General features: G+C 41.5%; 1 protein-coding gene across 5 annotated transcripts in view; it reads right to left on the minus strand.

Moving 5' to 3' along the window:
- Nucleotides 1-11,040: 11,040 nt before the first annotated feature.
- Nucleotides 11,041-24,091, minus strand: part of LOC119022301 (glycine receptor subunit beta-like) — a 167,000-nt gene continuing 153,949 nt past the window's right edge. For all 5 annotated transcript variants that reach the window (XM_037103023.1, XM_037103014.1, XM_037103032.1 and 2 more), the window contains one exon: nt 11,041-11,809. In XM_037103023.1, the coding sequence (XP_036958918.1) occupies nt 11,516-11,809 (294 nt within the window). In that variant the 3' untranslated portion in view covers nt 11,041-11,515. The remainder of the gene's footprint in view (nt 11,810-24,091) is intronic.

The raw sequence follows: 24,091 nt of genomic DNA on the forward strand, positions 1-24,091 counted from the left end.
ACATACATAATCCTGAGAACCAAGTTTATCACTGAGCAAATTTATTAATCACAATATCAATTAGGAATAGACCAAAACAGTGTTTTACAATTGTACCTGTTTTTATCCAACAGAACAGGACTGGGACAGTGGTGGCCTAAAGATTAGAGAAGTGAGCTTGTGACCAGAGGGTCCCAGTTAAAATTCCTGGACAGACAAGAAAAATTTGGGTAGGGAAAGTAAATGTGAAAAGGTAGTGTCTCCTGCTTATTACCACCTCTGAGGTGCCCTTGAGCAAGGGCCTCAACACCAACCACTCCAGTGGAGTTGCTAATTGGTCAGTAGATCAGACTGTAGTTGTATTGTGCAGCTTCTAGCTGTGAATGCGATCATTGTGTTCCTGAAAAGAACAAACATTTCTCTCTGAACCCTACCTGAATAAATAAAGGTTAAAAAATTGACACAGTGTTCTCTCAGAAGCCTTTTGTTTGCACCTTGCCAGAATACAGAGCATTCATTACTATGAGACAATTAAACATAGGTATAACTAACTTGTTGTTTGATGCTGTAATTGTTTTGGTTTTTTTTGTTTGTTTGTTTGTTTTGTTTTTTCTTAACTGAGTTGAAATCTCAAAAGACTAGCATGATGGCATGAAAGTCAAATTAAACAAAAACTAAAATTTAAAAAATTATAGTATTCTGTGTATTGCAATCAGTCATTAAATTAAAGAATAAAATAGAATGAAATTTATTGCCCAGCCAAGGCAGGAAAATGTACTTTGCTCTCACCTAGGAAAACTTAACACAAACTTGTCCATAACATTAGAATGTGGTTGACCACATTAATCGCATTAAGGATGAGGAACCCTTATACAGCTTTGTCTTTGCTTGGGGTTTTAGCCTGAGGGGAGTAGCTCAACCTGGTAGAGTGGATGCATTTTGTTGTAAATGATGGTACAAGGCTTTCCCGTTTACTGCCGTTCTGTAAATTCAGTATCATCTAGTTGCGTCTGTAGGCAGCCTACTGTCTTCCGTGTTGTCTTAACAACCCTAGTCAGCTTTTTGTCATTTACTAAAACCACATAGGAAAATAGAGATATTAAAATCAAGGATACCCCCCCCTTTCAAACTGACCTTAAACGCCTTTAGGTTCCTAATTAAGACTGTTGTCTTTAGACTGCTGTCATATAAAATCCACATTGTCAGGGAAACGCAATTTGTCATCTATATATGTTCCCAGATACTTAAAATAGTCCCAGTGTTTGGTCACACGGTGTCAGTGATGAGAGTAGGTCTTTGGTTTGCAACAAGTCACTTTGTTTTTTTAAACATTAATTAAAAATGAGCTAGATTTGCACCACTGTTGTAGATTTCAAACCAGAGCAAAACCTGAGCACAAAAATAAGATCCATTTAAAAAAGCAATTTTAGAGCTACACTGAATTTTAAGAGACAATTCAAAAGGAGAGTATTGTTTACATCTAGACCACGAGGGTAACAATGGCAAAATGTCCCTATCCTGAATTTGAGAAGATCACATGGTCCCTATTTGAGGATCTAAGGCTGACAGATGAAAGAAAGTAAGGTTTCATCCAGTGAAGCACTAATCTATGCTAGACGCAAACAATGCTGGATAAAAAAAACAAAAAAAAAAACAAAAAACAGCTCCTAACGATTCATTCATGCTTTCACTTTAATTGAAATGAGTTGCGATAATGCTATACCCATGGGTCTGTGACACTCATTTCGCAGACTTGATCAGGAAATGAGACTGTTGTAAAGACATGCAAATTGTCCAACAACACTGGTACCTAAACAAGTACCTCAGAACACAAACACACCTTGCATTAAATCATTGGACCACCCGGGTCTGCGCAGACCACCAGACTGATCAGTCCCATGCTGCATGTTTTTGATCAGTATGTCTGGGAAAATGCATATAACCTGGTAAAGTTGGACACACACACACACACACACACACACACACATGGTTGCCCATAACACTGTCACATACACAGCTACACACAGACAGACATATGGACAATAATGGAGCCTTGGGTTTTATGTTTTATGTCCAGCTGTGAGTGCATGTGCATGTGTGTGTGTGTGTGTGTGTGTGTGTGTGTGTGTGTGTGTGTGTGTGTGTGTGTGTGTGTGTGTGTGTGTGTGTGTTTCTGTGTTTGTGTTTCTGTGTGCACCTTGTGTGGCTGAGAGAGAAACACAGTGGGAGAGTAGATGGGGATTAACATAGGGGAAACCCCAGAAACATGGACAGGCCTAATTAATTAGAGTTTAGCTGATGCAGACTAGAGGTCAGTGATAAAATAAATACATAAATAAATAAATCCACAGAAGAAACTTACAGTAACACATTTGAAATGTTTGCACAATATATAGTGTTTTGCAGGAGGTATATAAATGGTGTTGTGATGGAGTATAAATGAGAAACACAGTTTCTGAATTCTGTTTGAGGTCATTAAATTCATTCTGTGTAAAGAAATGAAAACTGATTCACAGTTAGGACCACATGGACCAACCCTGTGCGCAATAAACAATATTTGACTATTTGAAAGTAACAGGGACACCAATAATAGTGTCCGACAAAAATGGATTTCTGAATTAGCATATTATCTAAACAAACATTAATTCTGTTGTTTTTATACTTCTGTTAACCTGTAAAGCGCCTTTGCGTACCTGAAAAGCCATCCATCAATTTGTATCCGCGTATCCGGGACCGGGTCGTGGGGGCAGCTGCCTGAGCAGGGACACCCAGACTTCCCTCTCCCCAGACACTGCTGCCCAGCTCTTCTGGGAGGATCCCAAGGCGTTCCCAGGCCAGCTGGGTGACATAGTCACTCCAGCGTGTCCTGGGTCTTCCTCAGGGTCTCCCCCCGGTGGGACATGCCAGGAACACCTCCCGAGGGAGGCGTCCTGGGGGCATCTGAAACAGATGCCCAAGCCACCTCAGCTGGTTCCTCTCGATGTGGAGGAGCAGCGGCTCTACTCCGAGCTCCTCTCGGGTGACAAAGCTCCTCACCCTATCTCTAAGGGAGTGCCCCGCCACCCTGCGGAGGAAACTCATTTCAGCCGCTTGTATCCGGGATCTTATTCTTTCGGTCATGACCCAAAGTTCATGACCATAGGTGAGGGTAGGAACATAGATTGACCGGTAAATCCAGAGTTTCGCCTTTCGACTCAGCTCTCTCTTCACCGCGACAGACCAATACAACGACCGCATTACTGCTGCCGCTGCACTGATCCGCCTGTCAATCTCACGCTCCATCCTTCCCTCACTCATGAACAAAAGCAAGCCACCTTTTTCCGGTCGAGAACCATGGCCTCGGACTTGGAGGTGCTGATTCTCATCCCAGCTGCCTCACATTCGGCTGCAAACCGCCCCAGGACATGCTGGAGGTCCTGGCACGGAGGAGCCAACAAGACCACATCATCCGCAAAAAGCAGACCCCTTCCGGCCCATGGCTGCGCCTAGAAATTCTGTCCATAGAAATAATGAACAGAACCGGTGACAAATGGCAGCCCTGCTGGAGTCCAACATGCACCCGGAACAGGTCTGACTTACTGCCGGCAATGCGAGACAAGCTCCTGCTCCGGTCGTACAGGTACCGTACAGCCCTTAACAGAGGACCTCCAACCTCGTACTCCTGGAGCACCTCCCACAGAATGTCATGAGGGACACGGTCGAATGCTTTCTCCAAGTCCACAAAACACATGTGGACTGGTTGGGCAAACTCCCATGAACCCTCGAGCACCCTGCAGAAGGTATGGAGCTGGTCCAGTGTTCCGTGGCCTGGACGAAAACCGCATTGTTCCTCCTGAATCTGGGGTTCGACTATCGGCTGAATTCTCCTCTCCAGTACCCAGGGAGGCTGAGGAGTGTGATCCCCTGATAGTTGGAACACACCCTCCGGTCCCTCTTTTTGAATAGGGGGACCACCACCCCGGTCTGCCAGTCCAGAGGCACTGTCCTCGACTGCCATACAGAGACGTGTCAACCAAGACAGCCCCACAACATCCAGACTTGAGGTACTCAGGGCGGATCTCATCCACCCCTGGTGCTTTGCAACTGAGGAGCTTCCCGACTACCGCAGTGACTTTGGTTTGGGTGATGAATGAGTCAACCTCTGAGTCCCCAGCCTCTGCTTCCTCTGTGGAAGGTATGTCAGTGGGATTGAGGAGATCCTCGATGTATTTCTTCCACCACCTGACAATGTCCCTAGTTGAGGTCAACAGTTCCCCACCTCCACTGTAAACAGTGTTGGTGGATGACCACTTCCCCCTCCTGAGGCGCCGGATGATTTGCCAGAATTTCTTCGAGGCCGACCGATAGTCCTCCTCCTGTTTGCCTTGAGAGACCAGACCAGGGGCATTAACCCCCGGACAGTATAGCTCCTAGGATCATTCAGGTGCTCAAACCCCTCCACCACGATAAGGTGCCGGTCCAAGGAGGAGACCTGAAAAGCGCTATATAAAATAAATGTATTATTATTATTATTATTATTATTATTATTATCATTATTATTATCATTATCATTATTATTATTATTAATGTAAGCAAATGCGCAGAGAAATTCTTAATATTGGTGAGAATTTGCACAGAAATGATCTAAAAGATTTTTCATTACTCCAAACATAAACTCAGTAACAAATACATCAGAAAAAGTGGTGAGACATAGGCAAAGCATACACATATGTTCTTCTTCTGTTAATTTCTCTAATTTTTCATCTGTTTGGGTACTTAAACATTGTTTGATCAACAGGGTTTTTCAAACAGTTAATCTGTATGTAGGCATGAATGAATGTGTGGACATGAATGGATATTTGCCAAAAGAAAGACATGATAGCCATGTTACATACCTGCTAAAATATACTGTAATAGATACATTTTGTGTACAGAGAGAAATTAAAACTCCCCTGGGAGAATATGGATGCGTTCAATCTTATCTAGGACATGAGTAGTTGTGTGCTTGAGCCTCCTTGTGGTCAAAATGAGTAGTATAACACTAGAGGGAAACTTTTTTTTTTAACCTAGAAAATGGATCTCCAGAAAAAATGTTATTTTCACTTGCCCCTCAGGGCTTACATACCTGCGATAATGACAAATTGGATGGAAGTCCCTTTAAAAGCAGTCATTGCACAGGCACCATCTTGGTAATACACATGGTCAGCTTTGTTTATTCGTGACTAACAAAACAAGCTTGCTGTTAGTTTAAATGGGGGAGTCATATGATCCTTTTTCTCCTGCTATTTTCTAAAGTTTTGGAATTTCTCCATACTCCAGTGTACAAAATAGTGTTTCTTCGCTTTCTTTTGCAGCATAAACTGACATAAACTCAATATCTTCTCAATCCCTGGTGTTGAAAAATCAATGAAACTTTAAAGCTGGGGTCAATGAAATGGAAAAACGCCAAGCCAGGCTAGATTTTTAAAAGTATCCAGCCAGTAACTCCCATCCCCCTCACTCAAGCCACTCCCCAAAAACCATGAATGGCACTGTCTGAGAACTGCAGAATACATAAGTCCGAATCCTCATCAGCAGTTGGAGGTAGAGTGTGCATCTTTTTCATCACAACAGTCAATTACAAGTAGCTACCTCATTACATTAGATGGGCTTTATTTATCCTACAACAGGGAAACTCACTTGTTGCAACAGCTCAAGATGCACAAGCTCCGGAAAAAGAATCAGACAAATATATGTAAAGTTAGATAGAAAAAAATAAAGATATTTAAAAAAAACAATAAGATATTTACAAAAAGAAATAAGCTATTTACAAAAATAAAATAAAATTGATATTTACAAAAAACAATGGTATTTACAGAAAGCACAAATAAGTGGAAAGTATTTAACCAGGTGGTGCTTGAGTTATACAGTCTGATGGCTGTGGGGATGAATGATCTGCGGTAGCCCTCCTTCTTACACAGTGGGTGTATGAGTCTGCTGCTGAGAGAGCTGCTCAAGGCTTCCACAGTCTGGTGCTGGGCTTAGCTAGGCTAACATCTTCCTCTCAAGCACCACCTCTATAGAATCCAGCGGACAGTCCAGGACAGAGCTGGCCCTCTTAAAGTTGTGTTTTTTTGTTATATTTATTAAAATTGTCATCATGATCTGACAGTAGAATAAGATACAAGTCAGCTGTGGTTGTGTGTGTGTTTGCCCACGTCAAAGAGAAGAAATAAGAACACTGACTGCCAGTGAGAAAACAAGGATAAATATCAGAGCATCATTTCAGAGGTTGTGGGAGCTGCAGGATTTGCCAGGACTCAAGAGCGCCACAGAGTTAGCAGCTTTTCTGCTGGACAAGTAAGGATCACTGTAAGGATCGCTGTAAGGAATTATTATTACTCTTAACAAAATTCCAATGTTTTAACTCAAATCAAAATTCAAAAATCACATTTTTTGCTAAACTGTCAAGACAAGTCAAAACAAAACTTGCTGTCAGACATCTTATGGTAAATCATCTGTCTGTCTTTCTTTGGTTCCCCTATCTTGAGAACTGTTCAAACTTGGCAGGTTTACCCAATAAAGGAGTACCCAATAAAGTGCAGTGACTAATACCATTGGTGCAATTTGGGCAAACAAAATTTTCAATATTTAGAAAGTATCATTAAACTGAGAACTTCTGTACCACAGTGGGGGACGGGCTGAGGGCTCAACTGAAATAACAAGCCGCATTCACACTGCCGTTTGCATGCGGGGAACCTGCGCTAATTCTTCGCACCCTCCTCTGTGTGAAAGTTTCAGACGCAGAGAGGGGTGAAATTCTGCTCCGGCACTGATCCGCCTCTGGAGGTAGTATCAGGGCCTCATTATTGGTGAACCTCCCTAGTGTGAACGGATAAGCCGGAGGGTTGCAGCGGGGGGGTGTCAGTCTGACTAGTCTGATAACTGCACAGGTCCTACACTCAACTAAATACAGAGAAATGTCCCACACAGCAACATTACAGGACCAAACAAAAGTAACGTAGTAACTGTAACTGTCATTGGCAACTCAAGAGGAAAACAAATGCCACAGCCGTACGCGGAGAAGTGTCCGTCCTCCTGTCTGTCCTCCCACCTGTCCTACCGACTCTTTGCCACATTTCTGCCTGAGTAAACAGCGTCTGTCACCGGCAAAAAACTTTAAACTCACCGAGTGTTTGTGATGAATCACCGGGACTGTCAGCCCTCTGGACCGAGACTTTCCCTCAGAAAACAGCCTCCATCCCTGTGAGTGGGGGCGTCAGACAGTGTCCAGTTTATTGATGGTGATTATGTAATTATGTAATTTAGCGCGAAAAACCTAACTTCGTCACTTTCCAGGATGTTTGGGGGGGTCAGGATCTCAATCACAACACATTATAACAGCATCCATATGATTGTAAACTGTCCACGGATTTAGACTGACAGGAGAACACCTGGGAAACACCAACTTCATCAACATGATGTGTACCGTCACACCTCTTTTGCAGCCGCAGCGCCGGCTTTCTGTGTGAATTACACGGCTGTACGGCGGAGATGCTCCACTATGTGTGAATCACCATCGGCGGAGAATTGGCAAACCACCGCTCTGAAGATAATGTGGAGACGCTGTGTGAAAAGGGCCACTGATAAACACAGACAATACACACACTACTTTAGCTGGAGCTTGCTATAGAGCAAGACAGCCTCAAGCATGCTAGCTCCTGCCAGCTCCAGCACCAGAGTTGGCTATCTACCAGGCTGCTAAGCCACTGCCTGGTTATGATACGGAGTTGGCTAGCCTCTAATGACCAATGACCAGTCAATTAACACAAAGCCAGCCAGTTTTAGTATGCCCTAGAGTCACCTCCTGGGATGCCCTTCAGGAGGAAGTGCCATACCTCTCTGCCACCGGGCTCCTTCTCCTCAGGCCCCGTCCACACGTACCAAAACAATCTTTTTTTGGGAAGGAAGACTCCTTGGCATTATTTCAAGAATATTTGCATACAAATGGATCCACTGGAAATGACTCAACACACTGTAGTTCATATTCCAGGCCTATAGATGGCGCTTGAAATTCACCAAAAATGGAGAAGAGGAGACCTAAAGCTTGCACACTGTATACAAACAGACAGTAGAAGGGGAAACCAAGCACAACAAGAAGACGAAAATGGCTAGATGTTTGTCTACAATTCTTTTTTACTCAGCGTAGTGATAGAGCAGCATAATATTTTGCCCTAGTAACCCTAATAGGCTCAATATCTTCTGTGGCAAACACAAGCACGGTATGCAGATTCGCCGTCCACACGAGAATGCAAGGGAATCGTTTTCAGATTTTTCCACCCTGAGACCAGGTTTCAAAAAAGTGTGTTTACAGGCGCTGCGTTTAGATCCATGTGGACAATCGGCCAAAACAATGCAAAACATGTGCGTTTACACACAGAAGCGTTTCCATGTGGATGGCCCCTAAGAGTCACTGAACCTCAGATGCCTGCAGACCTGAGCCCTAGCTGCCCAGCACCGGGAAGTTCAGCTGCCGAATGCCCTGTAAGTCTTGCTGCGTGAGGAACGCACCTAGTTTGTATTTAAATCCAGTTGTCAGTTCAGTCTTTCTTTTGAATAAAAATTTCTACCTCACTTTTCCTGTGCACCTGCCATCTACTGTATTTGTGTCCACCTTCATGCTTTTTATGTAACAGTAGTATATTGTTACTCTCTCAATTGTAGTAGAGCACAACAAAACATGGGAGGGCAGCAACCTGTGTTACCAAGCTAATTTGCATTTCTAGGGGTTGTTCTTACTAGCCACATGCTGTTACACCAGACTGGGCCGTCAAATTTGAACACCTATCCAACCCTTAAAGAGTTGCATTTTTATTGAGTTGATCTGCTGCCATTTGGCAGTACAGTGCATATTGTACACTGCTTCATCACCAGACAACAAAGCAGCTCTTCTATCAAGCTGTTAGATACCTGTTTTAAGCACTAAAGGTAACGTTTAAATTGAGTGTTCCCTATCATGGCCTGCCCTTCTGTAGGGCAGGAGGCTGGTTTCAGTCCTCCAGACAGATGAAGAATAACCTAACTGGAATTCCTTTCTGTAGCGCAGTCTGCTGTGAGAAGATGAATGCAGATGTAGTGGGAAGTATATGGAACAACACTGACACACAGAGGTGCATAAGAGCTATTACAGTAGAAGGATTGCAGCTTGCAGCCAATGAATGGCTTAAAGAGGTATGTGTAAGATTTGCACATCACATCAGTCATCGGGTCTTCTAAAATACTACCCATCAATCATTGTATTCAGCATTATATTAGCTTCCATATACTATACAATTCCATATACCATATGAACACAAAAATAAAGTTGCTGACAGTACCAGACATGATATTTTGTATATTACTTCTTAATTCTTAAAACAGTTACAATACAGACCACTTTACTGTTCATAAAAAAACTTCCAATCTTCTGGTGTCCTGTTGGCACCTGATTTAATAGTCAACCATATCAACTCCACAGGTTTTAATCAACTTAATGGTGGTGAATGGCCCCTTAGCTTTAGCAAGGGTCCATGAAATGTGCAATGATACAGTTGTTGAGCTCACAAGGCTTTAAAGTATCATCATCATTTTTTTAATTTGAGGGGGGGTTTTTTGTAGCTCCTCTTTATATTTCATAATGTGTGTGTATTGCTGTGATTGTCAGCACCCACGATGCTTCACACACCAAACTCCTCTCCCTTCCTGCCCTTTTCTGTTATTTTCTTCTTTGTTTCCTTTGTACATTCCACAATTTTCACCTCACTTACACAATTTAAACTGAAACTGAAAACATGTAGACTCTCACCTTCCTTCAGATGATTTGCTCATTTGAGAAATAGCACTTACACTTTTGGCTGTGTAAGCTTTCAAGCAAAAGGACTCAAGCAAACTCCCTCATAAGATCCAATGTTATTTCGAGCATACATTCCTGGAGCAAAGCAGATAGCATCAGTTTTACAATTTGCTGTCACTCCCTCATTTTTGACTCTACAAAAACAAAATCTACATCAAGGCCTTAAACTTCTCTTGTTACTCATGGTGTGACAAATCTATGCAGTCACAGTGGTAGTAGCATCAGTTTTTTTTCTATTAAATTAACTGAGCACAGTGACACAGCTCATGCTATTTATGCTGTGTTGGTAGTCTCACTGGTCTTATCACTACTACTACGACCAGTAATACTATAGCTTTTACCAAGAGTGAATGCTTTTATGCTACTACTAATGATTCTATTACTATTATAGATTTTACTTCTAATTTTTATATGATTTCTGACATGGTCTTTCTCTCACAGGCGCATGCGCACACACAGTTTGCCTTCAATCAACTCCGCCTTGTCTCTATTCTCTTTATCTAGTGGATGTAATCTTCTCCCCCTCATCATCCTCTTCTTCCCGATTCTTCCTCTTGTTCTTCCCATTCCTTCTTCTCTGTACATTGTTAAATCCCATGAATATGAACTTTCAAGTTCTACCACTTCTGTACGCCTAAAAAAAGTTCAGATTTTAATAATTCCAGCTTTTTCAAAGAAAATCATGGTTTTCTGTTTTTTAAACTTTTAAAGTTTGATGCGGTTTTCAACTTTTAATATGAAGCTAATCTAAGAAATTCTTCTAAAAAAACATTCAAATGTGAAACATACTCTTAATGAACACCTATCCTAGCTTCAGAGCTTTTTGTGCATTTTATGCTCTTATATTCTTATATATTATGCTTTTTGAACTTTTTTTTTCGTTACAATATTGGGCCTTTTCAGGTACCTCATTTGAACTTCCAGCTTGAAAATACTAAGCTTTTTCAAAAAAAAGATTTACAACGGAAGTAAATGGAGAATACACTGCAAGTGATGGCAGCAGTTGCAGATATGCCTCACATTTTTTCATTTTCCTTTTTGACAACAATGCATTTTCTCAGGTTTGACAGAATTGTATTTATTTAATACTATATTCTTTCTCAATCATAAAAATGAGAATATGCCATTATAAAATTAAAACTGTAATGCAAATAAAATTTCTCCAATAAAACTGTTAATGTGGAAGTCAGAATGATGAAATGTCATACAAATTATGTTTGTAATGATTTATTGAATTGATTTACAATTGATTTATTCTCTGTATAGTCTTATATGTATTTTTAATGTCTTATTCAGTTGTTATAGACCACTTTGGAATTGTACACATGTAACATGAGGTATTACCAATATTAATCTAAAGCACTGATGTCTAACGTACAGCATAAGGGTATTGGGGCAAACACAGAAAGGTTTAATTTATATTAAGCACAACGTCCTGTATCAGACAGAAACATACATGCAGTGCCTACATAGTATTTAAGGGGACTCAAGTCAACAACCTCTAGGTTTTGTTGTTTTGGAGATATATACTTACTCCTAGGGACCCCAGCAGTCTCTACAGCTCTGAAAATATGGCTCTGAAATGTTAGAAATATGTTTTTTACCACTATATTGTATAATTCAGTATATCAATTTGCCTTGTTATGCAATATTAGTTTGGTGGCAAATGACAGGATAGAAACAACTTTACAGATAGACAGACCAGTAGACAACATTAAAGAATAGGAAGGAGAAGGGGAACAGGGCTCTTGCATAGAGATCAACGCGTTTGGCAGCAGCAGGTATGACAGGTTTTGGAGGTGGGGGTTTCTTGTTGGCTTTGTTCTGGGACTTCAGGGCCCCTGACACTTCAACTGGTTTACCATAGCAGTCAAAGTTGGATAGTTCAAAGTCTCGAGGTAAAGATCCCACGATGCTGAAATCATTGGAGCGAAGGTCCGACTTGGAGGTGCAAACTTTCTTACAACGGGTTTCTACCACCTGTTAAAAGACAGAGAGATTGAATAAAGTACTCAAAAACATTAACGGAACAGTTTAATCACACACCAGATCTTGAAGAACTAATTATTCAAGCAAATCCTGATGTACATTGAATACTTTGTATAAAGTGATGTGGCAAATGTTAATGGAAACCATGTCTCGTCAGACTGTGACTGACCCACTGCCACTCCCATGTTCTTAGGACTGTGCTGGGAGATATAATAAACCTTCTGGAGCCATATGGATGTGCCATCCTGGAAGAGCTAGACAAACTGATTGGGTTAGGGTTACTGCCTCATGTTATCAGTAGTAACAAGGCCACTAATAGAACACAAAAATAAAGATGAATCAGTCAGGGGCGTGGGGGTGAGGCAAGATAAATTGTCCAATGCCCATGCCCTCTTCAGGGGATGTCTTGTCTTTTCCTCTCCATTCCACCTGCTGTCAGTCTCATTTGCACCAAAGCAGGTAAAATTGATTCAAAATCACTTGTGCTTCCTAAATGGATAAATTGATATCCCTGAAGTTTACAGCTAGTCTCGTGCCAGTACTCCAAAACATGAAAACAGGGAATGACGGAACAGAGTGCACAGAAAAACAAAACGCACACAGTATTCCGCTCCTCCCACACACCACGCTGATTAGCTAGCACACCGCCATTCAGAGAATCCAATGGCTCAGATGGCTGACAGCCAGCCTCCTCAGACTTTGCATGTTGAATCGGAGCTGACAACGTCCACGCGGCCCGAAAGCTTCCAACGCAGCTGAACCAGGGGCACCGCCAGGGATTTTGGGCCCCATGAAAAGAAATCTAATTGGGCCCTTGTATAACATGGCAAAAAAAATGTTGCCGTTTTATATAAAACTATGCATTTTAATGATATTTTTTACTATCATTCCCATATTTGTGAAAAGAACTACGTGACAGTTACTTGGTTACTGCTCACTGTCTCCCTTGTAGTCCTGCATGCAGGTCTAATCTATCTCTACAGCTGAAGACTCACAGGTGGTGGCTTTGGATTTGGGATGAAAAAATACATATATGAGGCTATATGGTTGCTGCGATTTAATCCTCTCATTTCCAGAAAATATAAACATTTCCCTGATTGTACTGAGAGTTGTGTTGAGTCACAGTCTGCATGCAGCAGGAATGTTCTCCGCTGTTCCTACTGCAAAGCAGGAATGTGAGAGTCCCAAACAATACTGACACAACACTCTATTATAGTGATAGCTGAATTTGAAATATATTATACGCATACACATACTCTTTTTAATTCAAAAATGTTTTAATACATGAAAATCATTCTGAAACAAATATGGATTATAGGCTATTTTCATTTTATGACTCTCTTTTAACCCTCTGAAAATGACATAACTGTCTTCTGAAGGCCATCGCGGGGTCAGCTGTTAAGATTTATTTATGCCATAAGCATCATAGAAATACGGGTATTAAAATGAATCCTCTAATTTCAAACATGGCATGCTAACTTACTCGCAAAGGAGCTAAAATTTGACCTGTTTTTACAGCGAGGTCCGCGACCTCAATGTGAAATGATGACTTGTCATAATAACTTTCAGTCACCACTTAATGAGGGATGAGATGAGGACGAGGAACCTGCTGCTGCTCAAACTGAGAAACTAGACTCATGGCTTTCTGACTGCCTTCAATCTTTACAGCTGCTGACACTAGCTTTCACTGTTCTTAAACTGTGCTAGCTGTGAACTGTGGTCACCTTTCTTTTGAAAGAAATGTGTGAGGAGTTGTCTTCCCTCTCCTTGCTTTCTGTCCCTTTATGCCTTTTCCTTTGGTTTAAGACTCCCTGATTTTGCTTTCTTGGGTAAAGACATGTTGATTAGCAGCTGCCACTCCGCTCGTTAAGCTGTTTGAAGACCATCTTCCTGCTCCTGCAGCTGCAGGGGTGGGCTGAACCATTATGTATTGTAAGGGGGGAGAGGGGACTTAGACAGCCTCCACTGTTTTTTTTTTCATACAGAGTAAAGTCTCTCAATCGATTTAGTCCAATTTTAAGTTAGTTATGACACTAATTACTTTATAAAAGGAATAAAAAAGTAAAAACAACATTTTTATGTCAGGCCTTTCAAGGGCCCCCTCCCCCATTGGGCCCCTGGTAATCAGTCCTACTTTTCCCCCCAGTTCGATGCCCCTGAGCTGAACACACCAAATATTTTGTTCCTAACCTCGTCCCGGCCTCCTCAAATGCTTCAGACAGTCACAATAGCAGTCACAGTAATCATTTTTTGGTTTCGTTCACACTTTTAGATGTGTAGCCTGTATTTCTAGTTTGCACTTGCCCTTCAATAAATAGCCTAATGATAAACCAGTGTTTTATTGTTGTTTTTTTTTTAAGAATTGCAGCTGAATTACATGTCTTCCAAACCTCAGTATTGTCATAATGTGAAAAAACTCATGTTGAATATAATTTGTTGACACAAAAGAAATGGCAATTGCATATCACTCACAGCTACACAGGATCCACAAGTACTTTGTTTGTTAATTTTACATTAATTAATCTACATATTGTGAAGGGAAAAAATCAGCACGCTGAGATACTACCCTCTGCTGACTTCCAGCATCTGCCTAGTGTTGTAGTACTCAAGATAGGTCTTGGTCTCAAGACCACTTTTTTAGGTTCTTGGTCTTGTCTTGGAATTGGGAGTATTTTTACTCGGTCTTGTCTCGGTCTTGGACTGGGCGGACTTGGGTTGACACTGATCAAGACCACCGCTTTTTGTCCATGCCTTACTGATAAAGAGTGAAAAAGGACCCTCTCAAAAACAGCTAATAACTCCAAATCATTGGTAGTGTGGATATTTCCCCCAGCTGCAGCTGCTACCTGCCTGGAGTTGTGTGAGAGTCAATGACACGGCGCCCTGCACACAGATTATGGAGATGTCAGGAGGAAAGCGGCTGTGTGAACTCGTAAGGAGTGGGCGATTTGAGGGGGGATACCGTCCCCCTTGTAAGCAAAATTACCAAAACGCATCTCCCTTGTTAACCTGACATAAGTCTCCATCTGCTAGTAGCAGATCGTGCATTGCAAATCACAGGAGAGGCACCCATCTGCAGTCAAGATGGCCGACAAGGCTGCTGCCATATATCCAATCCATACAAGAAGAGAAATAGTCTTTTAATTATCATCCAACAAGTGTGGTATCTTCTCTAAGATGTAATTTGTGCTTTATTATATATATTACAAATGCGATGCTTCGAAGACTTAGAGTGTCCTGTGTCGTGAAGGCTGTTAATCCACTTGACTTGATGGTCCGGGCTAACATTAGCTTAGCCAAAGACAAGAATACTAACGGCTTGTATATGTCAGTTGAACTGTTGTTTTGCAAAGAAGCAGACCTGAGAAATCATAATTAAAGGTGTAATGCTTGAGAGTTAGTCAACTGTCTGAAGAGTGACTGTTGCTGCCTCTAGCAGTAGCTGCTGTTAGCTAGCTAGCCCCGTTACCTACAGCCCTCTTAGCTGACTCTGCCCTGGCTGGGAGCTCAGAGGACAGCACAGGGGGAGGGTGGGTGTTTTTCACTGCCAGCTGGTTAGTATGTTATTAACATAACGTCACAAGGATAATTTCTCATTTTGTTGGTTATCTTTGCTATTTTTTTAATATTTACAACTTAAACTTTTCAGAACAATTTTGGTATGCAAACACTTACTGGATCTGCCTGAGAGCTGCTCATGGTTTTTATTCAATGAAACCCGAATGAAACCCATAAAAACACAAAAGCAAAGACTGTATGAAGACATGATGAGGTCAAAATGTTTTTGATGCTCTTTAATGTACAGTACGGTACAGTATTGAGGAAATGTGTTTGTCACCTCAATAAATTTAAGGTAATTTCTATTTAAATTGTGTACATTTTAGTACCATGTCACCATCTGTGTTTGCTTGTCCTGTCTGCCCCACATTCACAACTAAAAGTGAAAGTATCGTCCAGAGGCACTTACTGAATCATGCGGCATGCAGTGCATTTCAAGGGAATGTTCATCAAGTATCTTTTTGAGATCATATGCCTTCACATGTAATTTTGAATGATACTTGTGTTTTTGCATGTCTAAGGGCATGTTGTAACCGATGTTACACTGGGTTGCACTCCTTCTGTCTGTGGTATGTGGGTAAATTGTAGCACTGAAAGCAAGTTACTTTCAAGAGATCCCTACTTGTAGCAGTCAGTGGAGTTGTTTCACTTTTTGAAGTATACATAACTGTTTAAAGTAAGGAAAAATATATTTCTATGTACTGTATAGGATGTTAAGTAAATCTTTGTCTCTCAGGCACTGTAACCCTTTTTTAGAAACGATGCAATCTGCCCTGCAGAGATGGAGGCCATTTTCACTGTCCATTTTGTGGAACTACAATAATCCGGAAAGACACTATTATGCCCCATCTTATACAGTGCACAAATAAATATGATATGGCCCAGCTCACCTCGGCTCCACCTTCTCAACCGCCCTCACCCGAGACCCACCCTACTGTTTTATTATCAATGAGTGTTTCATACACACTCCCACCTTCTGTGTCAGTCATCAAAATTGACCATTCCTACACACAAACAGCATCCCCGAAGACCCCAGATCTATCTCAGTCAACCCTAGCTCCAACCTCAGAGGACCCCACTGCTCTAGAGGAAGAAGTATCACGGGATGTGCCACCAGCCCATGTGAGGTGGCCACACTGCCCAGTGGTTTTGTACAAGAGGAATTTGTTATTACATATCCAAAGAAGCATGGCCTAGTAAAAGACACAATCTCACTTACAAAGTACATCTGTTGACCAAAGTAACGGCCTCTATGCCGTCAGAAAAACTTCCAGAGGATTGAGTGTTCCAGTGCATGTGCAGCGCAAGACATGGGGACAGCAACGTGTGATGAGATCTGAGATGGAGGTTTGTAATTCTACTTTGGAATATTTGGTGATGGAACACAATAAAATGTTTGTCACAAAAGAGTCCAAGTCAAGTTATTAATGTTGCCAGCATGATGGTGTAATGTTGTGTTTAACTGTATTCCAGAAATAAAATAGAATAAATAGAATGCTGACAAGAGGAATGTCTAATTATTACAGTCATTTAATACTTAGACATGAAAATGAACACATCTCCAGACCCAGGAACTCCCCGTTCTGTTGCAGTCACACTTGTCTGGGGCCACTGTGTTGCTCATGATGCCCCTTCATACATGAAGATCCCTGGTAGGTGAGGAGACGACCAGTAGGACTGATGTTTTTAGCTAAGTTTCTCTACTATGCTTTTGAGCAAACAGTGTGTGGGTAGTCTGTACTGTGTTTAATGAAGGCATCCCCTGGTGGACATACTCGGCCATATGTGAAAGACAGGGAGAGCATGACAGCTTCCTGCAAACAAGATCCTGTATAATATCTGGGCAATATAGTCCTTACACTGTATTACTACCAATGATTTACAGTGTTGGCCTTATGATTTTTCAGTTCTAATGTGAATATGTGTGAGCCACCCACATACACACACACACACACACACACACACACACACACACACATACACACGCATTCACACATGTATTCACGTTTAATAACGGTAATATTAATATTTACAATCAAAATTAATTGTAAATTGATGAAACAATTAATACAAAATCATATTTACCATATACTAATGTGATAGTAAGTATGACATTTGTTTTTACCATTTTATTAATTCTCTAATTTGAGAATTCAGTTTATTTAATCTTTTAATCTTTTCTTAAGTCCAATTGTGTGTGCGTGTGTGTGTGTGTGTGTGTGTGTGTGTGTGTGAGTGAGTGAGTGAAGCCCCCTACCACCACCACTACACAAACATAATATTTATATTTGTATTCATAACTTTGATATTGAAGCTAAATCCATGAAATGTTAACATTATAACTTAGTGATTATTATAGGCTTCAAACTAACTTGTGAGTAAAGTCATGGCAAGACAAATAACTAATCAATTACACCGTTACAATGAACAGGTAACTGCACAAAATGCTTCTAATTATGTTTTGTGTAAACCATACAGTCTATGGTGTAAACGTACGTGTTTTTAAGCTTTTATTTTGGTGATTAACTAACTTACGCCTCAGACTTCCGGTATGGATTTGATATATGGCGGCTTTTATTTTGGTTTTAGCTCAGCGATAAACTAACTTCCATGTGGGACTTCCTGTATGGACTGGATAAATGGCGGCTTTTATTTCGGTGATTAACTAACTTCCGCTTTAGACTTCCGGTATGGATTGGATAAATGGCGGCTTTTATTTTGGTGATTAACTAACTTCCGCTTGAGACTTCCGGTATGGATTGGCTATATGGCGGCGCCCTTGTCGGCCATCTTGACTGCAGATGGGGACTCTTGAATCACAGGCGGTCACGATCAGCTCTGGTGCACTGTGGTGTCAAGCCGGGCATGGCTGCTTTGCGATCCGGTTGCCTGGTCTATTTTTCACGAAAGCCGCGACAAGCTGCACAGAGTAGATCGTGCCAACAGGAAGTCAGAGACACAGGAACGGCATAGAGCATTCGGCCAATATTCAAAACTACACAATTCCCCGCCGGGAAATCGCGAGAGTGGGCTGTGCGCTTTGCCCCGTGACGAAAAAACTACGAAAGCTAAGGCAAACCTATGATATCACGTTGATAATTTGGAGTTTTATCTACATTATCTACAAGTTCGAATGGTGTGTCTAGGTCAACGTATGCCAGAGCAGGAGATGTTTGAAAAATGTTGAAGATTTGCGACTTTTTTTACCTCGTCCCATTCATTCCTTATGGGAAATGTTTGGCAGTTTTTCTGGAAATCTGAATGATAGCATACTGAGTCAGATCGAACTGCACATTTTGATGTATTGTTTGTTTGTGTGCGCTCAACGGTGTGGGACGAGTTAGCAACAGAAAAACTGGCTCTCAATGTACAGTGGATTGTAAAATAAACAGAGAGAGACTGTCTGTGCTGGCCCAGCTGATCTCGGTTGCTACGGTGATCGTTGCCGACCACCCCTGGTAACGGACTGGGACAGCTGATTTCTGAGCCCTTTCTGCCTCATATGCAGGACGTTAAACTGGTACTATATATTCAAAACCATACATGATCGCACCAAATTTTTTCACGATCAAGCCAGAAAGGCCTTGAAGAGCACACTCACTAAGTTTTGTGGTCCTCGTGTCAGAAATGTGGTAACACGAGCAAGTTAGAAAAGGATGCAGTTTCGAAAATCCTCTTCCCGATTAACATTGGAGTGAATGGAGCCAGTGAGAGCTACTCTGGTCGGTCAGAGGCAGATAATTAAAAAACCGTAATTCCGACCGATAAAGCAGACACATTGTGGCTACAACTCTGGAAAATATCACTGTTTTTGAGTGTAATTTGTGGCTGGGATCGTCACGGAAAAACAAAATTTCTGAGTTCATTTTTGAGTCTCTCTCACTCTGCCAGTTGATCTCCTGCACTCTGCTGCACGAACATTCCGCCATACACAATCATTGAAAACCCTGAATTTTTCCAAAATTACTCACCATTGTTAAAGGGTCAGAGTTCAAAAACTATACATCGTAGCAAAAAAGTTCAAATTTAACTTAAATAGTCGAGACTTGTGCCTACATTTTAAAGTTTGAATGGTGTTTCTAGGTCAATGTATGCCCGAGCAGGAGATGTTTGAAAAACGTCGAAGATTTGTGACGTTTTTTTTACCTCATCCCATTCATTCCTTATGGAAATTTTTTGCAGTTTTTCGCGACTTACGACAGTGCGAGACAAGTTAAGTGCCAAAAAAGAGCGGGAGGATGAAAAATAATAATAATAATTTTATGTTTAAGAAGAGGCGCGAAGAATAATAATAGTGGGCTGAGTGTCATAGTGGGCTGGCGAGCACAGCCCACTAATAAAACACCCTGTGCAGACCACCCAACAAAGTCGGGTAGGCAAAAGGCTCCGCTTCTAAAACGTGCCTGCTCTGAATCTTGTTGTCTTTATACATTTATGGTATGATGCCACGCGGAGAGGGCGGAATAAAACCTGTAGCAGATGCAACATGTTAATTTTCAGTAATGTTCAATATTTTTCAGAGATGTGTTTTTTTCTGAAAGTTAAAATATTAATACTAAGATTCCTATCTATGCTCTAAAACTAAATGTTACATTTTGTAAGTGTTTTTAGAGTGTCTGTTCAGAACATGGTGGCTTATATTAAGTTGGTAACTGTCATTTTTGTGCTGGTTTGTAGTTTTACCATTACTGAGGTAGCTGTTACATTTCCTGACACCAGCTGTTTTATCTCCCATTGAAATGCACTCTGCTGGAGTGACTTTCTCCGTTCTGTATTTGCAGTTTTTAAATATAAGGTCTTTGTATCGGATAAGCCGATATTGATATATCTGTGATAGGCTAATATTGGCTGATAAAATCAGCCTACCAATAAAACGGTCGGGCTCTACTATGATGCATTTTTTATTTGTGTGTCCCTCAAGGAATTTAGATGGTAATTTTAATTGGGTGATGTAACTTAAAATGACCCTGCTTGTAGTGTATTGTGAGAAACATGAGAAAAACCTGCCTGAATAAACTTAGTCCACTGCTACAATTTAAAGGTGTATTTACTAATTACTTTAATACAGTTATAAAAAAGACAATTGTAGTAGGTAGAGAAGGAAGATAACCGGATAAAATAGAATTGTAGAAATACAAATGTCACAGTTATGGTTAAGGTGTCCTGCAACAATGTCCTTTGGGAAGTGTACATAGGTGTGTCAGGCCAGGGTGGTGCTCCCATTGGGACATCCCCGTGTTGAAAAATAACAATTATACAACAAGTAGTTCCGACCAAGCAATCTGATTGGTCAACAAGACATTTAGACCGTGCTCAAATCAGCATGACAGCACGCCTGGCTCATTACACAAAATATTACTTGGCCAAGTCTGTGGCAATATTGTATCCATCTCCATGGCAACATAGTAACTGTCAGAGCTGGAGCAAAAAAATAAAAAGTATAGCCTGAAATTCAAACTTTCTGCCATAAAATATGCAGAGGAAAACTTGGGAGAAGCAGCCGCTAGACTTTCTCTGTCGACCCCAAGAGAGTGAGAGATTGGCGAAAAAATAAAACAGAGCTGTCTGAGGAGGACAGCAACAGGTCCAGGCTGCCTGGTGGATGAAGGACGAAGGCTAGTGAGTAGCCTGATATAAACATGCGGGAATTAGTTATCAGCTAACGGGAACACCGCGAGAGAGTGTCCCACAAAATTATCAGGGTGATGGCGAAACACCGTGAGTGACAACAGAGATGAGGAGTTTGCCGCAAGTGCTGGCTGGCTAAATCGTTTCCTCTGCCGCAACAACTTCACTTGCAGAAGACAGCTATTGCCCAGCAGGATGCCAGAGAATTCACAGGGAAGCTGGAGAAGTTTGTGACATTTTCATTCTAAATTTTTGAGAGGAAAGAATTAAACGCCTGTCCCAAATTGCTGCCTGGTCTGTTATGTGACTGAAACAAATAAACGCCCCAGCTATTATTTGGTATTTTATGGTAGTTTGGGAAATTCCAAGACCGCAATAAAACATTAACGTCAACTCAGAGTTCACTCATCTGGGACTAGAAAATCCTTTCTGTTGCTAGGTCGTTACTAAGGGTTGGATTATTTGCTGTAGTGGTAAACTACGTTCCATTACACATATGAGTCTACTGACGTGACTGATTTTGTTTCAGTTTTTAGTCAGACCCCATGTGTTTCCATGGAAATGCGACGCACAGTCGAAAAAACCTTTACAATTTGAGAGCAAAATGTCCATCAACATGGATATATTTTGATTATACATCTTATTTTTGTTGGAATTAGTTGTATAATCGAAATATTACCCCCGAGGGTGTACTTTAACGTCATTTGAGCACTTCAGTGCTGCTTGCGGACCAAGGCGCTTGTGCACCGCTTCACTGTCGTGCTCAAATGACGTTAAAGCACACCCTCAAGGGTAATATTGCTTAAATCACCTACTGCTGGTAAGGAAAGATGTCGACCAACTCAGCTATAATTAAATTTCATTTTACACACCACAAGGAGTTTATTTGTAAAAGTAAATGAAAACACTCTGCAGTGCGCAAATTCCACAATGCTCTGCTCACCGAAACAGCTGGGACAACGTCAGACTTTTACCGTCATCTCGAAAGGAAGCATAAAGACAGGTGGCCAACAGTTATTATACAAAGTTTAACATTAACATTATTTCAGAAGTCTTGGTAAATTTCAACTCCCCCATCCAGAGACAGTAAGCGAAAATAAGATCAACTCTTTCGATGGCTGTTTTAGGCATTTATTTGCTAAATTTCAAAGCACCAACTATAGTAGCCTACAGCTAAGTTAGCTTGCTAACGTTAGCTCACATGGTGTTGTTGTCACTAGCAAGATAACAGAACAACATTGATGAAATGGGCCATATTTCTTCCCCAAAATGTGTGATACACACGAGGCTTTGTCAGTTCAAACTGGAGTGCGCTAGTATAAAAAGAACAGGCATTGAGGAAAAATCTATGGGTAAAATATAAATCAGGCAAAATTAACAGTTTAAAACACATTGTTTCAAAAGAAAGGTCTTGTCTTGGTCTCGACTTCTAAAAGTCTTGGTCTTGTCTCGGTCTCGACCTCCAAATGTCTTGGTGTGGTCTTGACTACAACACTACCCCTGCCCCTCTATAATCATGTGCATGTCCCTCATTGCAGATGTAAGAGAGCGGTCAGTATCTACAACATCAGACATGAGATACATGCATTGAAGTCCCAGTACAAGGAAGCAGGAGAAGGAGAATGCATTGGCCTGACCCAGCTCATATGCATCCTATGAAAGATGATCAGCATCCTTCACTAACCAGAGTGCCATCAGAGGTGGTGCAGAAAAATGGCTCAAAAACACGCAGCCTTTATTGCCAATACCTTCAAGTCCACCAACGACTTCCTGGGGTCGAGGTGAGGTAGGAAGCTGGCCTGCTGAAAGGAAGACATCAACCACAATCTTAAGCACCCTTACAGCTACCGTGAAAAAGAGAAGTAGTTGGGACGGTCCAACGTCCTGATAGGCTCTCTTGAAATGGGTGTGCCTGTTCAACATGAAAGAGCTGCTGCTAAGGAAAGTGGAGAGGTTGTCCATAAAGCAAGGACAAGCTCTGCTCCTGGCCAAAGCAGCACATCATATAGAGTGTACAACAACTGTCTCAGAGTCCTGCTGTAGAAGAATCTGCAAGTCTTCTGGTGAAAGGGGAAAATCACAGAATAGTGGGGACTGGCTGAAGGGGTGTAGAAAACCTTCCATTGTTGTGGCTTGACCTTGCAACTGCCACATAAGTAGGTGCACAAGCTGATTGACATCACTTCCCCAGCGGAGTCAGAGACCTCATCACTGATTACTACACCAATGAGGTCTCTTTAGGAGCAAACTGACACAAAGTGGAAAAGCACAGGGTGTACTACATCTGTGACTCTTTTCCTTATAGCCATGAACCAGCTCATCTGGTCTGCTGCACAGTGCTGAGAACAAAATCCAATGGCAGGCACCCATCAGGGCATTCATGGATGCCCTCAGAGTGGAATCTGTTCCAGGCTGTCAGTGGATTCTGCAGAGGCTCTAAAAACTGGTGAAGTGGGCCTGGATGTGCTTTAATCCAGCCAAATCAAGGTCTGTGATGGGGGTTGAGGACAAATTCTGGTTCAACATTGCAGACACAGCCATACCAACCACCACCAAGAAGCCAGTCTAGAGCCTAAGCAAAGTCCATTACAGTTCATTTGTGGGACAATAAAGGAATACTGATACTGATACTGAAGAATGCCATGCTCATACACTCAAGCTCTGAACTTCCCAGGTAGGCCAAACTTGCCAGTGTGCTTCAGCCAGCCATCCAACTCGACCATGTCGACTAGAGGAACATGTCCCAAAACAGGGAAATTTGTTTGCCACAGCAGCAGAAGGACAGAATTTTTCAAAACAATATAACAATAGTATAACATAAACAATATAATTAAAAGGGTAAGAAATACAATAGACACCAAATCCTGTGGCCCCTCCTCATCTTTGCAGTTCCAATTTCAATAATCAAGACCTTAGAAAGGGCATTCAGAAATAACACCTTAGGCTGCCAGTGAGCCTGAGCACTATTAAAATCTACGGACATCATACCAAACTGTGACTTGATGACAAAGGTAACAAGAGAAGTGGTTCACTACAGGGACTTCAATAATCAAAAGGTGGCTAAAGGAGGGATTCAATTGAGGACTA

This window comes from Acanthopagrus latus, chromosome 1 (genome assembly GCF_904848185.1).
Source record: "Acanthopagrus latus isolate v.2019 chromosome 1, fAcaLat1.1, whole genome shotgun sequence".
Lineage (NCBI taxonomy): Eukaryota > Metazoa > Chordata > Actinopteri > Spariformes > Sparidae > Acanthopagrus > Acanthopagrus latus.